Below are 23549 nucleotides of genomic sequence, written 5' to 3'. Positions count from 1 at the left end.
AATGAGCACAGCATTGTATACATTTGGATTCTCAATAATTGTTTTGTTTTGTTCTCTTTACTAATAAATATGTATTCATGAACATAGTCCCAACGGGTGCTGCGAATTTTTTTCAAAATTTTGTTGAGATGGCAATAATTGGTATGAATTGACAATTGACTTAAAATTTGTCAATTCACTTAAAACAACGGTAACAGTGCAAATTAGAAAGAGTTTTGGACAGACGCAAAATAGAATTTATTTTAAGAAAAAAGTGCATCCATATTTAATTTTAAAATATGCCTAGAGGACGGCCAAAGTGGAGGAATAGAGCAGGTAACTACCTAAGTGATAAATGTTTGAAACGTCACGTATTGGATATGATTGGTAGAAGTATCCACTTTTGTTTTCGTTCATATATGGTACAATTGAACTACAAAATACCTATAAACGTATGTATGTATTTAAAAATTTTGTGTGCTTTTGATCCTTTTTGCAAAACTCAAAATTTTAAATAGTTTTAAAAAATGAGGAGAGAGAGACAAATTAGTTATTTATTTACTATTTAAAAGGTAAACTGTATTTGGGTTATTCTCAGACAAATTTTATAGTAATAGACGTTTCCCAACGCCATTTAAAAGAACAGTATTACCCATCAAATCAACGAACTTTTTGACATGTATGTGTGTACATGTATATTTTTATGTATGCAGCCATTATCAAATCATATATGAATATGAACTTTGAAAATTTTTTTTACCACTCTTCTTAAAATTTTTTAGAACGTAAAGATCTGTGAAAAAAAAATTTGTACTTTTGCAAGTCCAAGATATTTTACGTCTAGCAAAAAAAAAATTGTATACACCCTTTTCGCACCCGATTTTCGGGGGTTACATACTAGTATCTAATTATGTTTAGCACTAAACTATTTTTTATTAAAATTAAAAAAAAAAACAATTTTTGAATAAATATTTGAATAACCTTTTTGGAATAAATCTTAGCTTGTTCTTAGTACCGAATTCTCTTCTATTTCAACTAAAAAATTTTTTAAATAAAGTTAAAAAAGAATTAATGAATCTTTTGGTACCAATCATATCTTGTTCCCTTGAATATCAAATTATCCTCTTTGAGTTAAAAAATTTTATAAAAAATGGGTAAAAAAAATAGTTTTCATGCACATTTTAGCATGAATCATAGCTTGTTCTTTTTAGTACTAAATTATATTTCATTAGAACTAAACAAATTTTGAAAAAAAAATGTTTGGAAAAAAATGTAATGATCCCTTTACTACTAAACTATCTTTCATTAGAACTAATGAAATTAAAAAACAGAAATTTTGAATAAAACGCTTTTTGAATCTCTTCGATTTTTTAGTACACCCAGCAGAAAATCATATAACTCGAATTTTTATTTCAAACAAGAATTGCGGGACGTATTTCTCATGCCATTGAAAGACTCCCGATGCAGATTTTAAGAAATTTCCATGCCCAACCAATATTAAAAGATTTTTTAATTGAAAAAAATTGTTTGGTACCTTACGTTAAAACTAGATTTTGTTCTCACATTTTCGAACGGTCCGGGCGTATGAGCAACAAGTACTTGCACGGCCGTTCGATGCTCATTACTCGAAAATTTTCGAGCGTGAGTTCGAGCATATGGCGTGCCCTAGTAATCGGATGCGCTGTGATTTAACAAAATGCACGTCGTTTTCACCTTGTTGAAATTCCTCTAGCTCGTTATCATATCTGATGCTATAGAGAACATTTTTTTCTCGTACTAGGCCCAGTATTCTTTTTTTCAATATGCTCAACTGTGTTATTGTACCTGCTTTCAGTGTTCACTGGTCGAATCATTGTTTTATTTGTTTTAATTTTCGTTCTTCTACTCAAGAGCTTGCTTGCAGTTTAAATGTGCTCTGTTTGCAGCCTGGACACATTCGCTTTGCTTTCATTGATCTTTAATCCAATGAATTGTGCTTTTATTTGTAGTGCTTAGAATACTTCTTTTAGAACATTTATATTTCTCGCGAGGATGGCCACATATTTGGGAAATTTTGGTGAGTATAGTCTCTTATGGATCAACATCTTTAATTACATAGTCTGGGATCAGATTGAATGAAAGCGTAGAACAGGGAGACGCGCTCCTGATTTACAACTGTTTCAACTCTGAATAAATCAGACCCTTTACCTTATAAGAGCACTTTATAATAGGTGTCAGCGATTGTTAGACTAAGTGCGTTAGATTATTAAGTACTATGTATATAAGAAACATGTACGAGTAAGCTAAAAAGCACCTAAAGACGACCTGATACCCATAGTTTCATTTGGAAGGAAATGTGATGTCGGATTTCCATTGCGTGAGCAATGGTCTGGAGCGGGATGGAACTTAAACGATAGTAATAAGTATCACTATGCTAAGGGGCGAATGGCAACTGTTTTCCAAACGGAAGTTTTTGCCATCCTAAAAGTAGCCGAATGGATAATCGAGAGGAGATGGAGCGGGAAACAGATTGGAGTTTTCAGTTACAGTCAAGCTGCACTGAAGGCCCTAGAGAACGCGAAGCAAACCTCAAAGATTGTCCAAGAATGTAAGAAGAAGCTTAATTCTGTCGCAAGACAAAACAGGCTTGTTCTTATGTGGGTTCCAGGACACTCCGGTGTTCAAGGAAACGAAATTGCCGATGAATTGGCCAACCGTGGATCAGCGGTTCCCCCACAAGGGCCAGAGCCAATAATCAGAATCAGTTCCGCAGGTATCATGAATTGGACCTGCGTTTATCTAGGCAATCTACATAAAGAACGATGGTCCGGTTTAGAACGCTGCAGAAGTGCAAAGTGCTTTGTTACAAGTCCGAACAGAAAACTGTCAAACTTTGTACTAAAACTTAGAAGGAAAGGACGTTCGGTTGATGGTCGGTATCATTACAGGACACAACCCATGGGGTCAGCATATGACTACCATTGGAATCATTGAGGACCCAATGTGTCTGTCATGCTTGGAGGAGGCGGATAGCACTGAGCACTTTCTCTGTAATTGTCCTGCCTTTGCCAGAGCACAGCTACGAGTTTTGGGTTCCGATTTCCTATCTCCTTCTCTGATACTTTTCTCCTGCCCTCCTTGACTATCTACCCCCTTTCCAGAGTTTTAAATACAATGGGCTTTTTAGCCTGAGTGTTTTAGGAGCCACTAAATCTCCTGGTGCTCCTTGGCTCGACCTTTTCTAATTTCATTTCAATTTCAAGCTAAAAAGCAACTGCTGACTAATAAAATTAGCATTTTAAATATTGTTTAAAAGCTCGAAAATTTTGAACAAACATTTGGGCAGTTGAGCATGAACAAAATTCGAGTGAGAATAGAACTGCTTGCATTACTCGACACCCAGGCATCTCGTACAGAAAATTTTACAGAGCCCAAATAGTGCTATATTTTCACCTGAGAAAAAAAATCGAGAAAAGATGTTTCAAAGCAGGATCCCCTTAATGGGGTGTCCATTATAAATACATACACATTTTTTCTTACGAGTCTTGATGATGTGCGACCATTTTATGTCGGATTAGCTACTAGAAAAAAAATGTCCACAATTTTATTTGCGCAATAGCGACGTGGCGGCCGCCGTAGCTGAATAGGTTGGTGTGTGACTCCCATTCGGAATTCGGAGAGAACGTAGGTTCGAATCTCCGTTGAACAGCAAAATGAAAGAAAAGGTTTTTTGTAATAGCGGTCGCCTCTCGGCAGGCAATGGCAAACCTCCGAGTGTAGTTCCGCCATGAAAAACCTCCTCTTGAAACAGCCGTTCGGAGTGGACTTGAAACTGTAGGTCTCTCCATTTGTGGAACAACAGCAAGACGCACGCCACAAATGGGAATGATCAGCTCGGTCCAACGCTCAAAAAAGGGTGCAAGCACCAATTATAAGATAAACTTTTTCATGGCAGATATACACTGAGAGGTTTGCCATTGCCTACCGAGGGGTGACCACTGTTCGGAGAAACTTTTTCTATCATTTTGGTGTGTCATACACGGAAATTTGAACCTACGCGCCTCCGAATGGTAGTCACGCACCAACCCATTCGGCTACAGCGGCCGTCTATTCACCTATTTACTTTAAATTTATAAGTAAGCCCTGACGCTATCGGGACCGGCTACTTACCATGTTTCCTGCGGTTGTTTTGTATTTTTCTCTGAAAGATACTAGTTCACCTAGTTAACTGCCTTCCGATTTTGTTAGATTTTTCCGACTTTGTTCCTCGATTTCACACAATCAAAAAAGCGTTCACTGCAAATTTTGGCAATTGAAACTCAATTCACTTAGCTCGAGGATGAATTGGAAAAACATAAACTTAATTGATATCAAAAATTATCAATACACATTTTGAATTACAACGCTTTTATTTAAAATATATTTTAAAATTGCACAATTTAAAAACATTTCGTTGTCTTTCGCAAAAAAAAACAAGAAAAAAACCTGCGCCGCTCCCCAATTTCGCCTATTCTTAAGCCGCCGAATCCATCGATAAACTGTCGAAGGTGTTGAAATGAAAACAATCATATACCTTCATATCATTCGCTACTCTGTTAGCAGCGCTGTCCGTCGCCGTATACATACAAACATACACTTGTGCACACATATTTAAGTCACTTTATCTTATATGTAAATATTAAAATTGCAATATTTTTTTTTTAAATATAGTTTCATTGTACGAGTACAACAAAAATTTAATAAATCACAGTTCCAAAGTTTATACAAAATTCAACAAAATTGTCACCAAAATTCTCAACTTTTATAAAAATTTTACAAAAATAATTTAGCATTAAAAATTTTACGAATATTGTAAAAAGTTGGAGTGACTTGTTTGTGTAAGCAAAAGTGTATGTACTGCATTAATGCTCAACGGACACCTTGCTCAGTAGGCGCCAGAACGCGCTGCTTCAAAGGCAAATTGTTGAATGTCATGCCACCATATTTCCGATAACTTTCGATCACTTTGAACGTCAATACTCGCACAAACAAATACTCTTCACATCCAGCCTGTCTCAATAACCGTTAGGTGTAGCCTTATTGCTAATCAGACAGTCATTTAGTTAGTGCTCGTCACTGTGCTAATATTATCGTCATCACAGGTCACAGATATTCATACATATGGGACATACATGTGAATACTTCAGTCACTATCGTACATACAGACATACATAAATATATGCTTTCAGCTTTAGGGCAAATTTGATAAGGAAATCTTATCATTGCAGCGGTTAGACAGTTGAGTTGAGAAAACGGGTTGTAGTCAGAGACCTACGCGGGAGTGATTTACAGTCTGCGCCAAAAGAGTGGAGCTACTCAGGGTCGTGGAGAGATTCGGGCCCCGGGGGAAACTTGAGATGCGGGCCCCTTCAAATTATGTCTAATTCATATAATTCGAATTACTCTCGAGTCCGGACCCCTCTGAAAACTCCGGTCCCGGGGGAAAAACTACCCGATCCCCTAAATAATATTCAGCGTTAACCGATCGGCCTTGCGGAAGGAACTCCGAGTGCACCACACCTTCGTAATCGAAAAAAAACAGTCAGCATAACCTTAATTTTTGAGCGACTTTGGCGTGGTTTTTTGGGTTGATGTACGGCCCTCTTTGAACGATTTGTACCACTGGAAAACACGTGCAAGCGATAGAGCAGAGTCCCCATAGGTTGTCTGCAACATTTTTAAGGAGTCTAAAGCCGAACTTTTGTTGGAATAACAAAATTTCAAACAAATTCTTTGTTCAACTTGAATTTCCATCGTTAAATTCGAAGAACACACTCGAGCTTGACTTGTTTACAGTAGCACAGAAAACAAACTATGTGACATATCACGCTGAAATTTGCCATGTAAGCTTATAGCAGTCCTACCAAAAAACAAAAAAATTATTTTTGCCATATGTCATCCGCGGACCGTTTTATTGATAACGTCTCGTTAATATTTGAGTAGAAGATATATATATATATATATATTATATATTATTGGCGCGTACACCCTTTTTAGATGTTTGGCCAAGCTTCCTCTCCTATTTGTGGCGTGCGTCTTGATGTTATTCCACAAATGGAAGGACTTACAGTTACAAGTCGACTTCGAACGGCAGATATTGCTTTTTTTATAAAAAGGTTTTTCTTGGCATAAATACACTCGGAGCTTTGCCATTGCCTACCGAGGGACGACCGCTATTAAAAAAACGTAAAAAAATGCATTAAAACTAACGTTCAAATAAGCGGCGTTCTCTTAAGAGAGCTACCTTTAAAAGAACTTCAATATCTCCGAAATCACTACAACTCTCTGCTACGACTGCCATACTTCCCCAGACTATGGAAAATAACTGAAGACATAGCCATACCTAAACCAGGAAAAGATTCTACTATTCCATCATCACATAGACCTAAAAACTTATTGCCAGCAATGAGCAAAGTATTTCAAAAATTATTAATCAACAGACTAAGGCCAATACCTGACAACAAAACAGCGATTCCTGACCATCAATTTGGGTTTAGATGCAAACATTCAACTGTCCAGCAAATTCACCGAGTCACGCATAAAATATTATCTGACCTTGACAATAAGAAGTTTTGCATTGGAGTTTGTCTTGACATAGATAAGGCAGAAAAGGCATTCGAAAATGTCTGGCGCAACGGTCTTTTCTGGAAATTAGAACGGTTACTGCCGGAAATCTATTTTCAAATTCTAAAAAGTTATATTACTGGGCGATGCTTCTATGTCAAGGTCAATGATGGTAGCTCAACACTAAGGAAGGTAAGAGCCGAAATTCCCCAAGGCAGTGTGTTAGGCCCACTGTTGTATACATTATATACAAGTGACATCCCAGCACCTGAAGGAGAACATACGATGCTAGCTACTTTTGCTGACGACACAGTCCTTCTTACTTCCGGTAAAAGCATTTCCACTGGCACACATGATATACAAAAGTCCCTAGACACTATTAGCGTATATTACAAGGAGTGGAATATTAAAATAAACGAACTTAAGACTCAGCAAGTAGTATATACAACAAGACGAAATTTTACTACCCACAAAATTAAGATAAATGGTTCTGACATCCCCCGAAAAAATGCAGCAAACTATTTAGGTATTCAATTGTACGAAAAACTTACATGGAAGCAACACATAAAAAAGAAAAAAAACACAAATGAACTTGAAGTTGAAACAACTATATTGGTTGTTAAATAAAAATTCGAAATTATCAATAAACAACTAAGTTCTTATATATAATTCAATAATAAAACCAATATGGACATATGGGCTACAATTGTGGAGTACAACAAAAAAGACGAACCTAAACATTATTGAAAGGCAACAATCAAAAATGCTACGGCTAATAGTAAATGCCCCTTGGTATATCACTAATAACGACATTCACCAAGATCTCATGGTCTCAACTGTTGAACAGCAAATAAAGACAACAACAAGAAGGCATTACTCCACCCTTGAAAAACACAGTAACAATGAAGTTAATTTACTCCCGATAAAAGAACTGACATCAAAAAGAAGGCTGCAAGAAATCGACCCGTCGACCAGTTATAAACATAGAAAATAAGTAAATAATTTTCTTATACGCCATTTAATATAATATATTATAAAATATTAGAGCGATAATGGTCACCTAACAAACTCAACCCTTTATTCAGAAGTACGGAAATCTTAGTTTTAAAATAAATATATAGGGTGGGCCATGTAAAATTTGCTTTTTGAATCGGCTATAAAAAAAAAAACTAATAAACTAATCAATATTTTTTCAAACTTTTTTTTATTTTAAAGATTGAACATTGTCATTTATGAATGAAAAATAATATCGTTCAAATGACTGCCACGACTGGCTTTACAGTAGGCCATTCGATAGACCCAATTTTTAAGCACATTTTCAATTGTTTGAGCTCCAATTTCATGAATGTCAACTTCGATTTCGTGTTTTAAAGCATCAATCGTCTCTGGATGGTTCGCATAGCATTTGTCCTTAACGGCTCCCTACAAAAAATAGTCCAACGAGCTTAAATCACAGCTCCAAGGCGGCCAATTGATATCGGAATTTCGGTTGATTATTCAGTTTGCAAAAACGATAGCCAAAAGTTCGAGTGTAACTTTGGCAGTGTGACAAGTTGCACCGCCCTGTTGAAACCAAATGTCGTCCATGTCATCCTCTTCAATTTTTCGCAACAACTCGTTGAGCAGGTCCCGGTAACGCTCGCCATTTACGGTAACCGCGGCTCCTCGCTCATTTTTGAAAAAAAATGGCCCGATGATGCCGCCAGACCGAAAACCGCACCAAACAGTGACTCGTTGTGGATGCATTTGCTTATCTACAGTAACGCGTGGATTTTCTGAACCCCAAATCCGACAATTTTGCTTATTGACGTAGCCACCGATGTGAAAATCAGAAAAGAAGAAGAAGACTCACCACTTTGGAAATAGTTTTTCAATATTTCCCAATTTTGTTCAAGCGTACAGCGTCCCATTTCGTAAATGTCAAACCTTTAAGTAAATTATGAGCACATTTAACATGTCATTTGTGTTACCATTTTCAAAAAAATAGGTGCTTCAAAAAGTAAACGCTATATGGCTCACCCTGTATGTATACATAAAACAAACAATTCTGTGATGCACATACGATTGTGGTGAGTACGTGTCGTCTCTCAGCGAATGTCATTTAAGGATTGACTATAGTCCGTAGGGACCAATTGGATAATCTCTGCCTTACAACTCCATCAGAATCTGCTTGCTGAACATTTTATTCTGAGGTTATTCAGGCGGCCTCAGAAGGCTCACAGAGGCAATATTGTTGTTGTTGTTTTAGCAGTAACTTTGCCCTGTCAGTGTAGTGTAAATCACCGGTCGTCTTCGTCTAACTCTTCTAACGGTAGGCCCAGGAAACTTGCTGTTTCGACTAGTTGGGTCCAGAGGGAGAGGGGTGTTAGATGAGTGGGTTTCACGGGCCATGTGAAAAGGTGGTTAGCGTCGTGCGGGGTGCCCTCACATGCCGGACATATGATTAGTACATATGTACGAAAGGTAACTCCGAAGATTTTGGGGTTGTTAACAGTCCGAATTGGTGAGTCATCGAATTTTACCTTAAGTTCAAGTTTGACCTCCTTTGTCCAGATGGTGAAGAGGGTCGCCGTGGACTTCGTGGAGGAAAGTTGTAAGTTTCTCGCAGTGAAGAAGCGAGAAAGGCAGGCGAGGTAGTCGTTTCCCTTGGAGCATAGGGTATCAGTGTCATTGCCCGACGCCATTATCGTGCAGTCGTCGGCGTAAGAGACCAGGGAGACTCCCTCTGGTGGCTGGGGGAGTTTCGAGACATAGAAATTGAAAAGCAAGGGTGAAAGGACACCAACCTCGCTTTATTTTCCTCTGTTTTGAGATTTGGTCTCGAAATAGCACTAGTAGCGTGGCTTGGCTGACTGTGTCGAAAGCCTTTTTTAGGTCCAACGCTATTAGGACAGTCCTCTCGTAGGGGCGGTGTTGGTTTAGCCCGCGGTTTATCTCAGTGTTAATGGCGATGAGTGCGGTGGTGATGCTGTGCACTCTTCGGAATCCATGCTGGTGTGAGGCTGAGGTCAGGTGTTCCGTGTAGAGTGGGAGTAGAAGGGCTTCAAGAGTATTCACTACTGGGGAAAGGAGAATTATTGCCAGATAGGCAATGTTTAACAGTTCTGCAGCTTCATCCATTAAGTGCTTAGTTTAAGTTGCCTCATGATCACATTGCGTCTTATGCTTTCCCTTGAGAAACTACAGTTTTATGTATGTAAGCAATCAACTCCACATTTTTTAAGCAGCCGGGCACAAAACAAAGATTCAAGTTTCAAATTTAAGCTGGTAGAAGTCTGCATCGAACTGAAATCATCCATCGAAGCATACTAATTTGGCAAATATTACTTATCACTTCAAACTTTATCTAATAATTTTATCATTTTTATTTTATTTCTGCGAACTTTGATAATCAGCGCCTATGATTCATAAATATTTTTATGTGTTTAGACGCAAACATGAAATATATAAGAAAAAATCAATATTTACGCGCGTAAAAAGCGACAATCAGCCTTAAGTTGTTAGCAAACTTAAATGGTCAATTAAACATAATTTACAATTGTGTGTTACTTAAAATGTTACCAAGGGTGGGGCATCGCTGGTAGCAAGTGGCGAGCTACAATTGGCGTTTGAGCTTCTTATACGTTGGCTTATACATTGTTGTCATATCTAAAGAATGTTGTTCATGATTCAAAATTATCAAACTGTGGTATAACGCGCTTTGCAATGCACTAAAAACAGAGAGAAAAGTTAATTATTGTTGTTATCTGGAGAAGCAAAGGAAAAGAAAACATTTCAAACTGTTCGCTTACCGATAAATTCTGAAACAGGATCGTTGTCGCCTTCTCCACGCATTGTGCCAGTAATTTCTTCATTTTCCACCATAGGCAGAAACAATTGCACGAACTCAGGCGAATAGGGTGGCGTTATCGTTTCAAGCACTTCCGTTACAAAATAACGTATCAGCGATATGTCTGTATCACCCTTAGCACAACATTGCTTAATGTATTTCACTACCGGCACTACACAGCCGCGCGTCAACAAATTAACCATGCGATCCAATAACATTTTCTTCATTTCCAACTGCACCAAAATCTCTAACTCATCTTGTTTCGACTCGAATAGACGTATGAGTAGCCGTAAAATTTGTTGATGCAACGTAGGATGAACAGCAGCCACTTCATCGAGTATTGCCAAGTGGGTGGGACAACTGTCGGTGGACAGTTTGAAGTAAGACGGTTCTGTTACCGTGTTTTCAATCCAGCGTATAACGCCAACACCAACAACTGGGTATCTGAAAATTTTCAATAAGGTTTGTATATGCAGAAATTCTTTTCAAGTAATTACACTTTACTTAATGCAATTGTATAGCGTTTGTAACTCAGCAATCAGCTCTGTGGAACCTTTGTTGACGTTGCAAATGGCGTGAACTTTCTCGATTGCTTGTATGGTGCTCTTCAGTTCGTCTTTGTTGAGCACACGTTCGGTCATAGGACGTTTCTTAGCCGGTGTATCCACTACAGAAGCAGCATATGCCAACAAATGAATATATTTGGACTTGTGCTCAGGATTGATTTTCACTCCTGCCTTGAATAATGAATCCACAAGCAGTTCGAGGAATTGAGGATTGCGTATTAAATCGATTGGTGGCGGATCTGCAGCGGAATAATTACGAAATAGTACCGTAATATCTGCTGGATTGAGTGTGTTGCGGGAGAGCATAGAGGAGAGTGCCTGGCATGCTTGCGGATAGGCTGCCGAACCGTTAAGCGCCATTGTGATGGGTGTCACGTTTTGATTACTAAACAAAGCAAAATTTTATAAAATAAAGAAAACATTATATCGTCCCCTTAGTAACTATTAAAATAGCCTATCAATTTTTTGATGTTTTGAGAAAATGAATTTCAAACTTTTTGTCGAAAGTAGCTCTCACTCAAATCTCGTTATGTCTGTAAATATTTACTATTTTTTGACTGACATTTTGGCCCACTTTGTGGAACTCGAATTTGACAAAATTTTGACCACATATAAAATCGACGATGGAGAATCCAAAAATTCAATAAAAAAATAATAGCCTATGAGCAAATAGGCTATTGTTATACTATTATTATATTATTATACATAAAGCAAATAGGAATTTGCTGCTTAGTTCTAGGCTATATCAGCGCAATTTAAAAGATCCGTGATTTTATCATATCTTACATTTGTAAAATATTTCTTTTATAAACTCACTTTTGTAGCGCATACTTAGTGATCTCCTGAGACAAACGTTTCATATTAAAGCCTCCTTTTGGCTCCTGACTTAGCACTTGTATTAGTACTTGCGAGTAGACGTAGGTATGCTGACCGTGACATACCATGCGTGCGCATTCTTGTATGGAACTCTGTATATCTTCAGGATTGTTTAAAAATTTTGTAATCGATGTCTTTAATACGCGCGAAAACACTTCAATTTGCTGTGCTGCAGTTGAAATCGATGTGATTTCGCTTTGAAAGCCGGCGTCCGAGATAAGTTTGATGGTAAAATTCAACATCAAACAGTCGGGATATTCTTCCGCTAAGCGATAGATTAGTGAGCGCCAAGTATGATGGTCGATCATTTCTGTCAACCAATCGGGCGTTTCACCTTCCTCTGTAAAGATGGTATCGGCCTTTTTCGGATCGAAAGTTTTCAGTATCATGTCTTTCAAATGATTCTCGACCATAGCTTGCACATCGGTAACTTTAACCCCCGCAAGTATAAGCCATTCGGCGAGAAGATTAGCCATTTGTGCCACGGCTTTATAGTTTTCAGAGAGCATAGTGATGACTTCTTCGGGTGAGCCGCCAGATTGAAAGTAGCGCTTAAGTTGGGTAAAAATTCCAGGTTCCATGATATAATCAGGCGTAAGGAACTTTTCCAGACACTCTTGAATGGTTTCTTGTGGGTTATCCTCGGGCATTTCCTATATTAATAAAAACAGAGTACCATTCAATGTTGTTTAACACAAAAACAATCAAAAGAATCACCTCATCTTCGCCGGGTGGTTTTTGACGTCCTTGCCAACCTGCATCCTCGTATTCCATTTCCATTTTGATCGAAAATTGATGTGCTTTTCTTTGTTCTTTAGATAAACTGAATTTTTAAAAAATACTACACTTTGGTTATTGTAAACAATAACATTCGTCTATTTCCACATTCTAAAATGCCACGAAGGAGTGAGGAAAAGGAATGCCAAAATGGTACGTTGCAGCATTGCCAGATCGAGGGTAAGTGAAAGATGTAATACTGCGTTTCCACCAAAGACAAACTCTGAGGTTGCAAGGCTTGTGTTTGAGAAAATTGTCTACTGCTTCCTAAGCGTGTTTAATGGAAATTTTGTATGTCGGGTTTGTTAGGTGTTAACCATACTTGTATTCACCAATCTAAATTTCAGACGCCGGCAGCCAATTCAAATGTCTCAATATTGACAAGCTGCAAAATAATTATTGCCAAAAGAGAAAAAATACGTAAAAACCACTATAACCCTATTTAATATATATATACATGCAAACCCAACACGCTGTAAAAGATGGGTTAGGGATATTTATATGGGATTTCACATGTTTTTGAAGTGAAAACTTCTTTAGAATCGTTGGGAGTGATTTGAGAAAAAGTGAAACGAAAAAAGCGACCCTCTTGGCTACAAAGCGTTATATTATATGTTGATATAAACGTAGCGACGAACTAAATAACTTTTATTTTTTCTTGTGATTCGAACCAAGGATTTTGGATCGGAAGCTCACATTGCTAGTCGTTCGGCTACCGCGCCATGCTGTCGGCGCTGGCCTAAAAGTTATTTAGTTACGAAGCGTTATATTATCTGTTGATATAAACGTAGCGACGAACTAAATAACTTTTAGGCCAGCGCCGACAGCATGGCCCGGTAGCCGAGCGACTAGCAATGTGAGCTTCCGATCCAAAATCCTTGGTTCGAATCACAAGAAAAAAATTTTTTTTATACAGTTATTTTATTTTTTTATTTTATGATATGTTTATGAGGAGCTTTTTTTCATGGCTGTGTTAGAGTTTCGGTCACGCAGGTTTTGCTGGGGACGCTCATAATAGCAACCGCGTGTGTATTTTTATATTCGTAAATATTTTCATTTTTAAATATTTACCGCAATTATGCCGAAAAATAATGCAGAAAAGTGTCGTGAATATCGACAGAAAAAAAATCAATAAATAGCATCACGGAATTCATTCACGAAAATTTAATAAAGTATACACCAGAAGTATCGCGGATACTTAGAAAAGATTACGATAAAGTTCCAATGATTTTAAGGGGCGATTTTAACGTAAATTTTGCATTGGACACAGCGGTTCCTTCAATTGACTTTCTCAATACAACATTCAATTTAAAAATGTGTAACAATCGCACTGAATCGACAACACGATCAAAAACAACATTTGACGCGGTATTTCAAAGATATGTTGACAACATCGAAACCAAAGCATTTGTATCATATTTTATCTATCATAAGCCACTCGTATCATTTGTTGAAATTGAAAACATTGAGGATGAATAATAATAAAATGAATGAATGAATGATGAAAATAAAATATGAACTTTATAGAAATATTATAATGAACCTATAATTATCCCGCTCCTAATGCTGCTTTCGTCTTATTCTCTCTCAGTTTGTCTTACGGAAGGTTTCACTTCTATCGCGTCTAACCGTTAGACTGGTATTTTTTTGTTGGAGTTTACGCTTAAACTCACTATCGACAGCAAACCCGAAAGAAAGCTGCTGCGGACACTTTATATAACTATAAGAAAGGAAATTATGATAATTTTGTTATATGTTTCTTGCTTTAAATATAACAACTACTAATTCAATTGGAATTGGCGGCCGCCGTAGCCGAATGGGGTTGGTGCGTGACTACCATTCGGAATTCACAGAGAGAACGTAGGCTCGATTAAGAAATTAAGAAAAACATTATCTAATAGCGGTCGCGCCTCGGCAGGCAATGGCAAACCTCCGAGTGTATTTCTGCCCTGAAAAAGCTCCTCATAAAAAATATCTGCCGTTCGGAGTCGGCTTGAAACTGTAAGTCTCTCCATTTGTGGAACAACATCAAGACGCACACCACAAATAGGAGGAGGAGCTCGGCCAAACACCCAAAAAGGGTGTACGCGCCAATTATATACATATATAATTCAATTGGAAGTTCAAGTTATACATATATATATATATATATATATATTACATTCATCAAATTATTGCTAAACTTCTAATAAAATGCAAATGATCTAGCTATAAAATACATCAGATACGTGAGCCATTCATTTTGAGCAAAGTATTAAGTAATATTTAGAACAAGTAATCCATGTAGCAAAAGCCTTGCCGATTAGTGTTATTATTAAATCTAGGCTTATCCCGTTACCCTTTTCAATTACGGACTAAGGAATTTAGTTCAAAACCTGAGATAATCTGTCATATGTGAACATAACATAACGAAAATATCCCATTGCTACATTGACTGGATATAAATCCGGGTCATTCCGGTAACGAAGAACCGACTGTCGTGGGAATAGTTCTATCACAATGGGTTTGTTCCATTTGTTGCGGCAACGAATTTGACTTACAGCAAAATAGATTATGTATGTATATTTGAGACGAAGGCGCCACAAACGTGGCACACGCCATGCCGGAAGACACAAAAATTGACAACTTTCCACTTTCGCCGTACGGCAGGCGCGGCGAAAATGGCAACTGTTTAGAGAAAAACAATTTTGTATCGCACATATTTTTTTGATGGCGTTTTTTATTCTATCAAATTTAGATGAATTGCGTCAATTCAAATGCACCCTTATTTTTTTCGATAAAAGCTTAAAAGAGTAGAGAAAAGGCTAGGCTTAGCAAAGTTGTCCTTCAAAATGAATGTTCGTCCAGATCTCGAAGGTATAGTCGCACACATGAGTACCATAAATTCTATGAAAACCCATTATCGCTTCAATAAGTTTTAATTTTATAATATACTAGCTTTAACCCGCGGCCCCTGGGGGCTGTGGGAAGGGAGTTCCATCATAAAAACATGCCTATAACCTTCATTGGGTGAAAATATGAATGTATGAAAATTTTTACGTCATTTGGTGTTGTCGTTTCGTAGTGATGCGCGGACAACGTACAGACATTCATCTTTATAGTATAGAAGATTTCACAACCAACAAAACAACACGAGATGTGGTATTTGCTTTCCCGAAAAGAACTTCTGCTGTTTTTTTTGTTTATACGCGGCAATACTATCATTGCGGCACTACGGCTTTACACGTCACGCCAGTCAAATATATTTCCGCAACGGAATTACTGTCCTTTGTGACAGCTCTAGAACGCCTATATATGTAAGTCGAGTGGCTTGTCAAGAATTGCCGCGTGCAAACAGTATTAAGTTTGATTAAATCGGATTCATATTCGGTTAAAGACTATTCAACTAAAATATTTGCCAGAAACAAATGGGGAATGTTTGATGCAGTAACAACAATAGCAAAACTAACTACTTTGCATTATTCCGCTGCTCATGCTTTTTTATACCCGTGCCCATATGTGCAGAATCGTTATAATTTTGTTCAGGTAACGGTTGCATGTAACAATATAAAGGAATCGATAAAAATTTAGACGATTTAGCTGTGCTTGTTTGTGAGCACGGAAATTGAAAATCGGTGAAATCGATTAAAATTTAACCACTTCTATCTCCCATATAACGGTAATTTAAAAAAAGCGATAACGTCCAAACTTTGTACACATATGCTCATTGCCTCATTTAGATTCGAATTAAATATAATATTAGAGTCGCATATGAAATACAATATAGAATTATTACGCATGACTTTTTACATATATATATAATTGGCGCGTACACCCTTTTTGGGTGTTTGGCCACGTTCCTCGTCCTATTTGTGGCATGCGTTTTGATGTTGTTCCACAAAAAGAGGGACCTACAGTTTTTTTAAGCCGCCTCCGAATTGTAAATATTTTTTATGAGGAGCTTTTTCATGGCAGAAAAACTCTCGGAGGTTTGCCAATGCTTGCCGAGGGGCGACCGCTGTTAGAAAAAACTTTTTCTTCTTTTTCGGCCTTTCACCGAGATGCGAATCTACGTTTTTGCCAACCCATTCGACTACGGCCACCGTTCCCACGACAGTCGGTTCTACGTTACCGGAACGATCCGGATTTATATTCGGCCAAGGACTGTCACTACAGCAACATTCACCGTACATTTATAGGGAATGTTTATGCTGCTACAACGACGACTATGGCGGCCGCTACATTTTTACAAAATTAATTATATATATTTTTTTTTGTATCTCAAAGGTATTGTTTTATTTCATTTTTTTATAAAATTACTTTAAAAGTATTTGGCATCAAGAATTTATTACTTTAGATTCATTATGATATTTGTGAAAAATCAAATATGCGTTTCTTTTTTTCTTCACTTCCCGTATTTGTTTCACCTATAGTCTTCTTTTTAAATCTGGCAAGACAGTGGATCTTAGCATAAAATTAAAATATGCTACTTTTAAGTCGTTTTGTATTTAAACATAAGTTCATGCATATGTCTTGTTTCTACCAATTACTGACAATATTTACACAATAAAAAAATTAAAAGAATATTATAAACCAAACTTCAAAAATGTAAAAATTAGTAATGAAGTGAAATAAATAAACTATAAACTAAAACCATTGTACACGCTTTTGCACGAAAGTCACGTTCATAATTAAGCAAACACACCCACTTGCTGCTCATTCACCAGCGTGACTTTCAAGGAGATTGACTTTTTGTATATGTCCTAAAACTGACTAGAATACAATATTTAGGTGCCCATTTCTAATAAAATGATTTTAAATTAAAATAATAATAGTAAAATTAATTACAAGGATTAAAGCCGATGGAGTTGATTTCATCTTTTCGAAAAAAGGTCGCTGTGTTGCATTTGGTTGTTTTTGCAGTTTTTAAACCGCATCCTTACGAGCATCTGTAACGTCTTTTAGTTTCCCAAGAAAGCCACGGATACTTGGTTTCTTAGTTGTTCTTTTTGCTTTCCTTAACTTCACCTTCCTTTGCTTGACCACGCCCTAATATCTTGGCTAAGCTATCCCAGATTCCACCGAAGAAAATGGCGCAAAACAAATTTTCAAATGGCAAGAAAGGATCATGTATACCCAAAAGAATAGAAGACAGTTTGAAGTACACAAGGAAGATGACAATGCCGAAATAAACCAGGGCATGCGGTGCTGATATCCAGTCAGTCTTTTTGTCCAGCACGAATATTATTGAAGACAACAATGAAGCTTTTGTATAGCTGAAAAGAAATATTTACAAAAATTGTCGCATTAAACACAATTATTTATATCTTACAATGAAGGTTGCATGAATTCCATTGCTGTAGGGGTCCATGCGCCACGAATCAATCTCTCCAGTAGTTTAGTGAAGCCTGCACCATTGCCTTTTAAGGTGCCAATGATGATCATAATAATCCAAGCGTTTGGATACAGTTTTGCAGCATGTGAGACACCATCATACACTTTCTTAGCACGATAGATTTCTTTCATTGCACTGGCCACTACTTTGATTGGTAGGAATTTACCAATTTTATATCCAATATCAAAGGGCGTATAGAAAACCATATACCTAATTACATTGGATTCAGAGATTCTAAATAAAATATTTTGTGTATTTAAATGCTCCATAAGAACTCACCATACAACTGTGCCAACCATTAATTGCGGTGTGTTCTTTAGAGGGGCCAGAATGGGCTCACCAAGCAAGGCATTGGCTACCATACCTCCGGAGAATATTACTAGCATAGTGGAGAGCCAACAAGCAAGCGGATGTTTACGTGAGAATGATTGTGCGTTTGAACCTAAATCCTCTCGCACAGCCAGGGCAGCAAGCAGACTGTGCGCAATGTCGAAGTAAGGAAACATTTTCAGCTTTATGACCTGATTGGCCATATCCAAGAATGCTTCGGGATCCATCTTGTTGACAAACTGTAAAACAAATCCGTGTATGACTATTTTATTCGAAGATCAGTATTAAACTATGTTTTATTTAAATCCACGTAAGTTCATTTATGCACGCTAATAAATTTAAACCGGCTTTAAACCGGTCCCGGAAAAAATAAATTTGAAATGGCACGATTAGTTCAAATTCGATCTGAACCAAAAACTTTTAGGCGGTTCGCACAAATTTTGCTACGCCTCAATGCTGGGAAAACTCTAAAAATAGAATTTTCGGATCTTTTCTTTTTTAGAAAACTGGCACAGCACGCACGGCACCGTTACATAAGTTGTATCTCCCAGGAGCAATGGTAAACAAATTTTATATATGTTTAGAGTTCGTTTATCAACGATTTAAAAAATTTTTTGTTTGAAAATTATAATTTTAACTCATAAATGAACTTTACTTTTTCTCCTTCTTCAATCGTTCACGTTATTCCGCTCCGAGCCAATTCACAACACAAAAAATAAAAACACAACACACAACAGAGCTGGTGCTTCCAGACCGCTCAGACCACCAGTACTGCCAGTTTTATAAAAAAATGTACTTTACAACACTCATTTCGTTTACAATGTGGATTTTATTTGCCTATTTGCCATCTCGTTTCCACATGTAAAATAGCTGTCAAAATGTACGGCGAAAAAATTCGCGGCGAAAAGTCCCTTCAAGAACGCGTCTGTTTTGCACGGCAAGAAAACTGCGCTACTTTTCCCTACCAAAAATTAACTATCTGTTTGGGAAAATGTTAAGTAAAACGGCATAATCTATAGTAAACATTATAAAGTAATACACGTGAAGTACACAAGTATACATAGCACAAAAGCAAAAGTGTTGTAACCGGAAAATAAGTGTAAGTAGATTTGTGAATTGGAATGGCGGTTTTTTACTGAATAGTCACCAAAAATAGTTTTACTGATTGCAGTTTGTGCCTTTGTGCAAAAATTGGGAAAAATGGAGTCTTTATTCGATCAACTGAAATCAGAGCCCCCGATAAACTTAAAAAATGTCGGAGTTGGCAAACAAGATGATACAAACAAGGCTCCAAAACGGTCACCTTCACCTGTATCATTTAAAGATTTGCTAACGCCAAATAAAATAAAAAAGGCAGTTGAAAAACGTGTAGAAAATTCAGCGGGGCGACGTGAATCTATGCCGCCACCGGCAACAAATTTTGTTGCGAAAAATGTAAGCAAAAGCCGCAGTCTGTCACCACCAAAAGGCGTATTTGTTAAACCATTTAAAGTGCTTTTAGAAAGAAAGAAAGTAGAGGAAATGTTAGATGGCAAGAGTCACAAACTTAGTAAAACATCAAAGGCATCAACAGCATTAAAGCGCCAGAGTCAGGAAGTCCGTGTAACGTCAGCAATAAAGAACGGCGAAAAATCACCAAAGAAGGCAACACCCACGAAGGCTCAGCAAAAATTGTTCGACCCTGCAGTACTTGTAAAGGCGCAACAGTTAACTGAACTTAAGGTGAAGCGCTGTAAAGTGCGTTTGCTGCGGCAGGATTTAACAAAGCTCCAACGTGAATTTCATGCAAAAAGGAAAGCGCAAAATAAAAACAAAATATCAAATAAACAGCTATCTGGTAAAAATCGTACAAGCAATAGTCCGTTGCCTTTAGAAAAAAACTCTCCTCCCAAACGTAGCCGACCACAATCTGAAGCAAAAGATTCGAAGCAATCTGGATTTTTTATAAAATTAAATGCACTTACAAGATCGCCAAAATCAAAAGCAAAAGTTGAGAAGTCAATAAAAGAAAAAAAATTGCCGCAAAAGCTAAGTGCAGGGTCCATTGCAAAAAGAGTAAATGCTGCTGCCGCGATTTCAAGTACCAAGCCAACGAAATTTACAAGAACTCAGTTAATAAAGATGTATGGCAAGCGTGTATTCTGCTCACGTGTTAAAATGGAGCGCTGTACACATCCTATGATGTTAATTTTTGAATCAAATGCCCGCGCTCGACGACTCCAAGCGAAGCGCTCTAAATCAAAAAATTTATCTGTGTCTTTTCGTGAACAGGTTGAAATATTTGGCGACAGTAGTGATTCGGAAGAAACCGATTTTAGTCAAATTATTGAGAACGAAGTACCATCCACATCTCAAGCAGCTCTAAAATCGTCTAATTCGGCAATTATTTCATTGACTGCTACGCCGGCGCGTCTTAAAAAAGTAGAAAATGGTAAAGTAGTCGATGATATTGAGTTAGATCCCTCTCTCTTTGTTGCCCCGGCTGTTTCTAGTACACCTTATCCATCACCTGGGCGAAAGAAGCGTGAAAAAAAATCATTCAGTCCACTAAAAGGTGATGGGTCGCCTAGTCCACGCAAGGAGCAGCTGAAATTGGCCAATGAGAAAATGCCGCCAAGTAGTTTACGGCGATTGACTGCTGATGAGGTGGACGAGGAGGATGATGAAGACGACGAGTGTGAATACATAGGTAAGTTTGGGCGAAATATAAATTGAATTGTCGTAAAAATATGTTGGAAAATATATGTATGTATATTTGTATTTACTTTAAAGTTCCAATCGAAATACCTGAACGACGCATATCACGGACCAGCTCAGCCAACGCAGTTGACGATGCCGTATCGGATAGGGAACAGCAAATACCGATTCACAATGAATTGCAATCGACACCAATAAATGCGGCAGATACAATTGATAATACATCTTCTGTGCAGGAATCTTCAGGCGAGAGTTTCGCATCGGCCGTGGAACAGCCGATATTTCCAAATGAAGCTACTGAAAATATTATAAATGGTTCATCCGCCAATAGTGCTGAGTCGATTGAAGCAACTAAAGACGTGGTGGTGGAAGCAAGAGAAAACGCTACTGACTCTGCCATAACTGAGATGCCCAAACTCACTCGCATTGATGCAGTCTCGCCTACGCAGTCATTAAACTCATTAAACGACATAGTAGACTCCCTTATGAATACTGTAAATGCTGAACGTGCCTCGGCCACCACCGAAAGCACGAAAGCAGTTGATGAAGTGTTTAAAACGAACAACGGTGCTGAAGGTGACATAAATGACAGAAATGCGCCTGATGAACTTTCAATAGGCGATTCAAAGTTGCGGGTTACCCTGGATGATGACATATCGTTGCAATTATTTGTTGACGGTGAGTTTTTGCTTGGAAGTGGAAAATAGTCTGTGCAAGTATAAGTATAAGTTTAGTTAAAATTAGTATAAGTAATTCAAGTGTTATTTTTTAAATTTTTCGATTGGCAATAACGATTATAAAAATGAGTATACTAAAACAAATTTAACTTTTCCAGAAGATACCACAGTGAAAGATAGTGAAATTGTAGATGGAATTGTACAGGAACGTATTGATGAGATTTCTAAAAATAAACAACTGAGCTCTCCCAATGAGGCATCTGCAAACCTCATGAGTTCGAACGTGTCAGCCGAATGATGATCTATTATATGAGCGTTAAGTAGGTACTCTAACAAAACAAACATTATTTTTTCTTTAAATATCGATGCTTTTTTTTCTTTTCAGCTTCGCTTTTCTCTACGCATAATGAAATTGTGCCGTACAATTGCGGCTCCTGATTTGTGAAGACCTAATTTTAAGTACATATATATTGGTTAATTTTTAGTTGAACCGTCGCATTAAAAGTCTAGCCACGACATTTTGTTATCTACCTAAGATTTTTATGGGCATTTGCAGTCGAACAATATTCACTTTTAAGTGCTTTATTCCTTTCATATATTGATAAAGAGCTAATATCAAGCAAACTGATTCGTATTTTACATGTTTCCTGTTTATGTACATATATACATATGAAAAAACGAATATTAAAATTTGATTTAGTTGAAAGTTGCTTAAAGTAATTTAATACGAAATTATTACATTATTTTATTCAAGTACAATTTGCAATACCATTTCCCAAAATAATCATCAAAACAGGTCTATATTGAAAAAAGAAGGAAAATATCATTGGCTTCTCCATAAATATACTTTTTTGTAAACCAAAACCTTAACTCATACTTTCCCCAAACACATTCAAATTTTACCACCATTAACTTGTAAGTTGATTTTATAAGAGTTTCATAATTAAAACTATGTCCGTACCGTGAATTGCTAAATAAATAATACCGACATAAAAGTTGTAGATTTATCGGTAAGGAAAAAGATTTTGTTAAAATATAAAATTTTACTATTTTTAGAAATTATTAGAACTCTTAATTAGAATAACAATTCTTTCATAAAAAAACTGTAAAATATAGGTGCATGTCTTTAATTAATTTCCGATTTGTGTTTTAGATATTTCAGTCTGATTGATGTTCTATCGCACAACATATGGAGACTAATAGTAGATGAACTTCTACAGGGATACGTTGATAACATAGTTGTAGCGAGACGAATACTAACGCATGTGATTGCTCCTTGTGACATTATCCATTGAGCATTAATTAGAACAAAGAAGTTGTGTGGTAGTGTTGGGTTCACTATGAACTCATAAAAAACAACTCATTACATTCCCTCGGAGAAGATCTCTACGGTAACGTGGGCTGTAGTGTGTACACTATACTTGCAACCTGTTACCTACATATAGAGCAGTGGCCTGATTCTCGAGAGTCAACTTGTCAAAGGTGAAATAGTCACTGTACCATCCGATGGTTGTGATGCACTTGGTCCTTGAATTACCACCGCTACATATGACTCGAGCAGATGCTGAAGCACCTGCGACCATTGGGGGTAGGATTTCTCACAAGGGTCTTCAATTTGTCCTTGGCCACTCTCATCTTCCCTGACAAGTAGAAAGCAGGGAGAGTGGTCCCACTACTGAAACCTGGGAAACCCGCCAACCAAGGGGAATCTTATCGTCCGATAACTCTCCTTTCCCCAGTAGTGAATACACTTGAAGCCCTCCTACTCCCACTCTTCACGAAACACCTGGCCCCAGCCCCACATCAGCACGGGGTCCGACGAGCGCATAGCATCACCCCTGCACTCACCGCCATAAACGCCC

The 23549-nt window shown here is 37.4% G+C and overlaps 3 protein-coding genes across 5 annotated transcripts; 1 reads left to right on the top strand and 2 right to left on the bottom strand.

The window, feature by feature from the left end:
• Positions 1 to 9911: 9911 nt before the first annotated feature.
• Positions 9912 to 12824, bottom strand: LOC129238971 (negative elongation factor D). The gene is made up of 5 exons (XM_054874222.1): positions 12550 to 12824; positions 11773 to 12485; positions 10895 to 11341; positions 10353 to 10834; positions 9912 to 10271 (listed from the first exon to the last, which is right to left on the bottom strand). Exons 1-5 carry the CDS (start codon positions 12610 to 12612, stop codon positions 10240 to 10242), a joined length of 1737 nt encoding a protein of 578 aa, XP_054730197.1. The 5' UTR covers positions 12613 to 12824; the 3' UTR covers positions 9912 to 10239.
• A 4032-nt stretch (positions 12825 to 16856) lies between these two features.
• LOC129238911 (trimeric intracellular cation channel type 1B.1) lies at positions 16857 to 19079 on the bottom strand. Its single transcript, XM_054874139.1, has 4 exons — positions 18969 to 19079; positions 18263 to 18552; positions 17921 to 18193; positions 16857 to 17864 (listed from the first exon to the last, which is right to left on the bottom strand). The coding sequence occupies exons 2-4, from the start codon at positions 18538 to 18540 to the stop codon at positions 17585 to 17587; spliced, it is 831 nt and encodes a 276-aa protein (XP_054730114.1). The 5' UTR covers positions 18541 to 18552; positions 18969 to 19079; the 3' UTR covers positions 16857 to 17584.
• A 140-nt stretch (positions 19080 to 19219) lies between these two features.
• Positions 19220 to 22419, top strand: LOC129238531 (uncharacterized). 3 transcript variants are annotated; one of them, XM_054873587.1, is made up of 5 exons: positions 19220 to 19412; positions 19485 to 21002; positions 21086 to 21688; positions 21849 to 22011; positions 22073 to 22419. In XM_054873587.1, the coding sequence occupies exons 2-4, from the start codon at positions 19514 to 19516 to the stop codon at positions 21983 to 21985; spliced, it is 2229 nt and encodes a 742-aa protein (XP_054729562.1). In that variant the 5' UTR covers positions 19220 to 19412; positions 19485 to 19513; the 3' UTR covers positions 21986 to 22011; positions 22073 to 22419. The 3 variants fall into 3 exon arrangements, with proteins under 3 accessions (XP_054729562.1, XP_054729560.1, XP_054729561.1); XM_054873585.1 differs by having other exon boundaries at positions 21846 to 22011; XM_054873586.1 differs by having other exon boundaries at positions 19470 to 21002; positions 21846 to 22011.
• Positions 22420 to 23549: the final 1130 nt, after the last annotated feature.

The sequence above is a fragment of the Anastrepha obliqua genome, chromosome 2 (genome assembly GCF_027943255.1).
Source record: "Anastrepha obliqua isolate idAnaObli1 chromosome 2, idAnaObli1_1.0, whole genome shotgun sequence".
Classification (NCBI taxonomy): Eukaryota; Metazoa; Arthropoda; class Insecta; order Diptera; family Tephritidae; genus Anastrepha; species Anastrepha obliqua.
The sequence above is the reverse complement of the archived record's forward strand: the minus strand, read 5'-3'. Positions and strand labels throughout refer to the sequence as shown.

Excerpts from the sequence above, each read along its gene's own strand:
- LOC129238531 (XM_054873585.1), top strand. The coding sequence starts at position 19,514 with ATGGAGTCTTTATTCGATCAACTGAAATCAGAGCCCCCGATAAACTTA. Across the intron at positions 21,003-21,085 it reads CGACGAGTGTGAATACATAG|TTCCAATCGAAATACCTGAA; the intron begins GTAAGTTTGGGC and ends TTTACTTTAAAG. Across the intron at positions 21,689-21,845 it reads GTTGCAATTATTTGTTGACG|AAGATACCACAGTGAAAGAT; the intron begins GTGAGTTTTTGC and ends TAACTTTTCCAG.
- LOC129238971 (XM_054874222.1), bottom strand. The coding sequence starts at position 12,612 with ATGGAAATGGAATACGAGGATGCAGGTTGGCAAGGACGTCAAAAACCA. Across the intron at positions 12,486-12,549 it reads AACCACCCGGCGAAGATGAG|GAAATGCCCGAGGATAACCC; the intron begins GTGATTCTTTTG and ends TTATTAATATAG. Across the intron at positions 10,835-10,894 it reads ACGCTATACAATTGCATTAA|ATACCCAGTTGTTGGTGTTG; the intron begins GTAAAGTGTAAT and ends GAAAATTTTCAG.
- LOC129238911 (XM_054874139.1), bottom strand. The coding sequence starts at position 18,540 with ATGGATCCCGAAGCATTCTTGGATATGGCCAATCAGGTCATAAAGCTG. Across the intron at positions 18,194-18,262 it reads ATGGTTGGCACAGTTGTATG|GTATATGGTTTTCTATACGC; the intron begins GTGAGTTCTTAT and ends CAATGTAATTAG. Across the intron at positions 17,865-17,920 it reads GAATTCATGCAACCTTCATT|CTATACAAAAGCTTCATTGT; the intron begins GTAAGATATAAA and ends ATTTCTTTTCAG.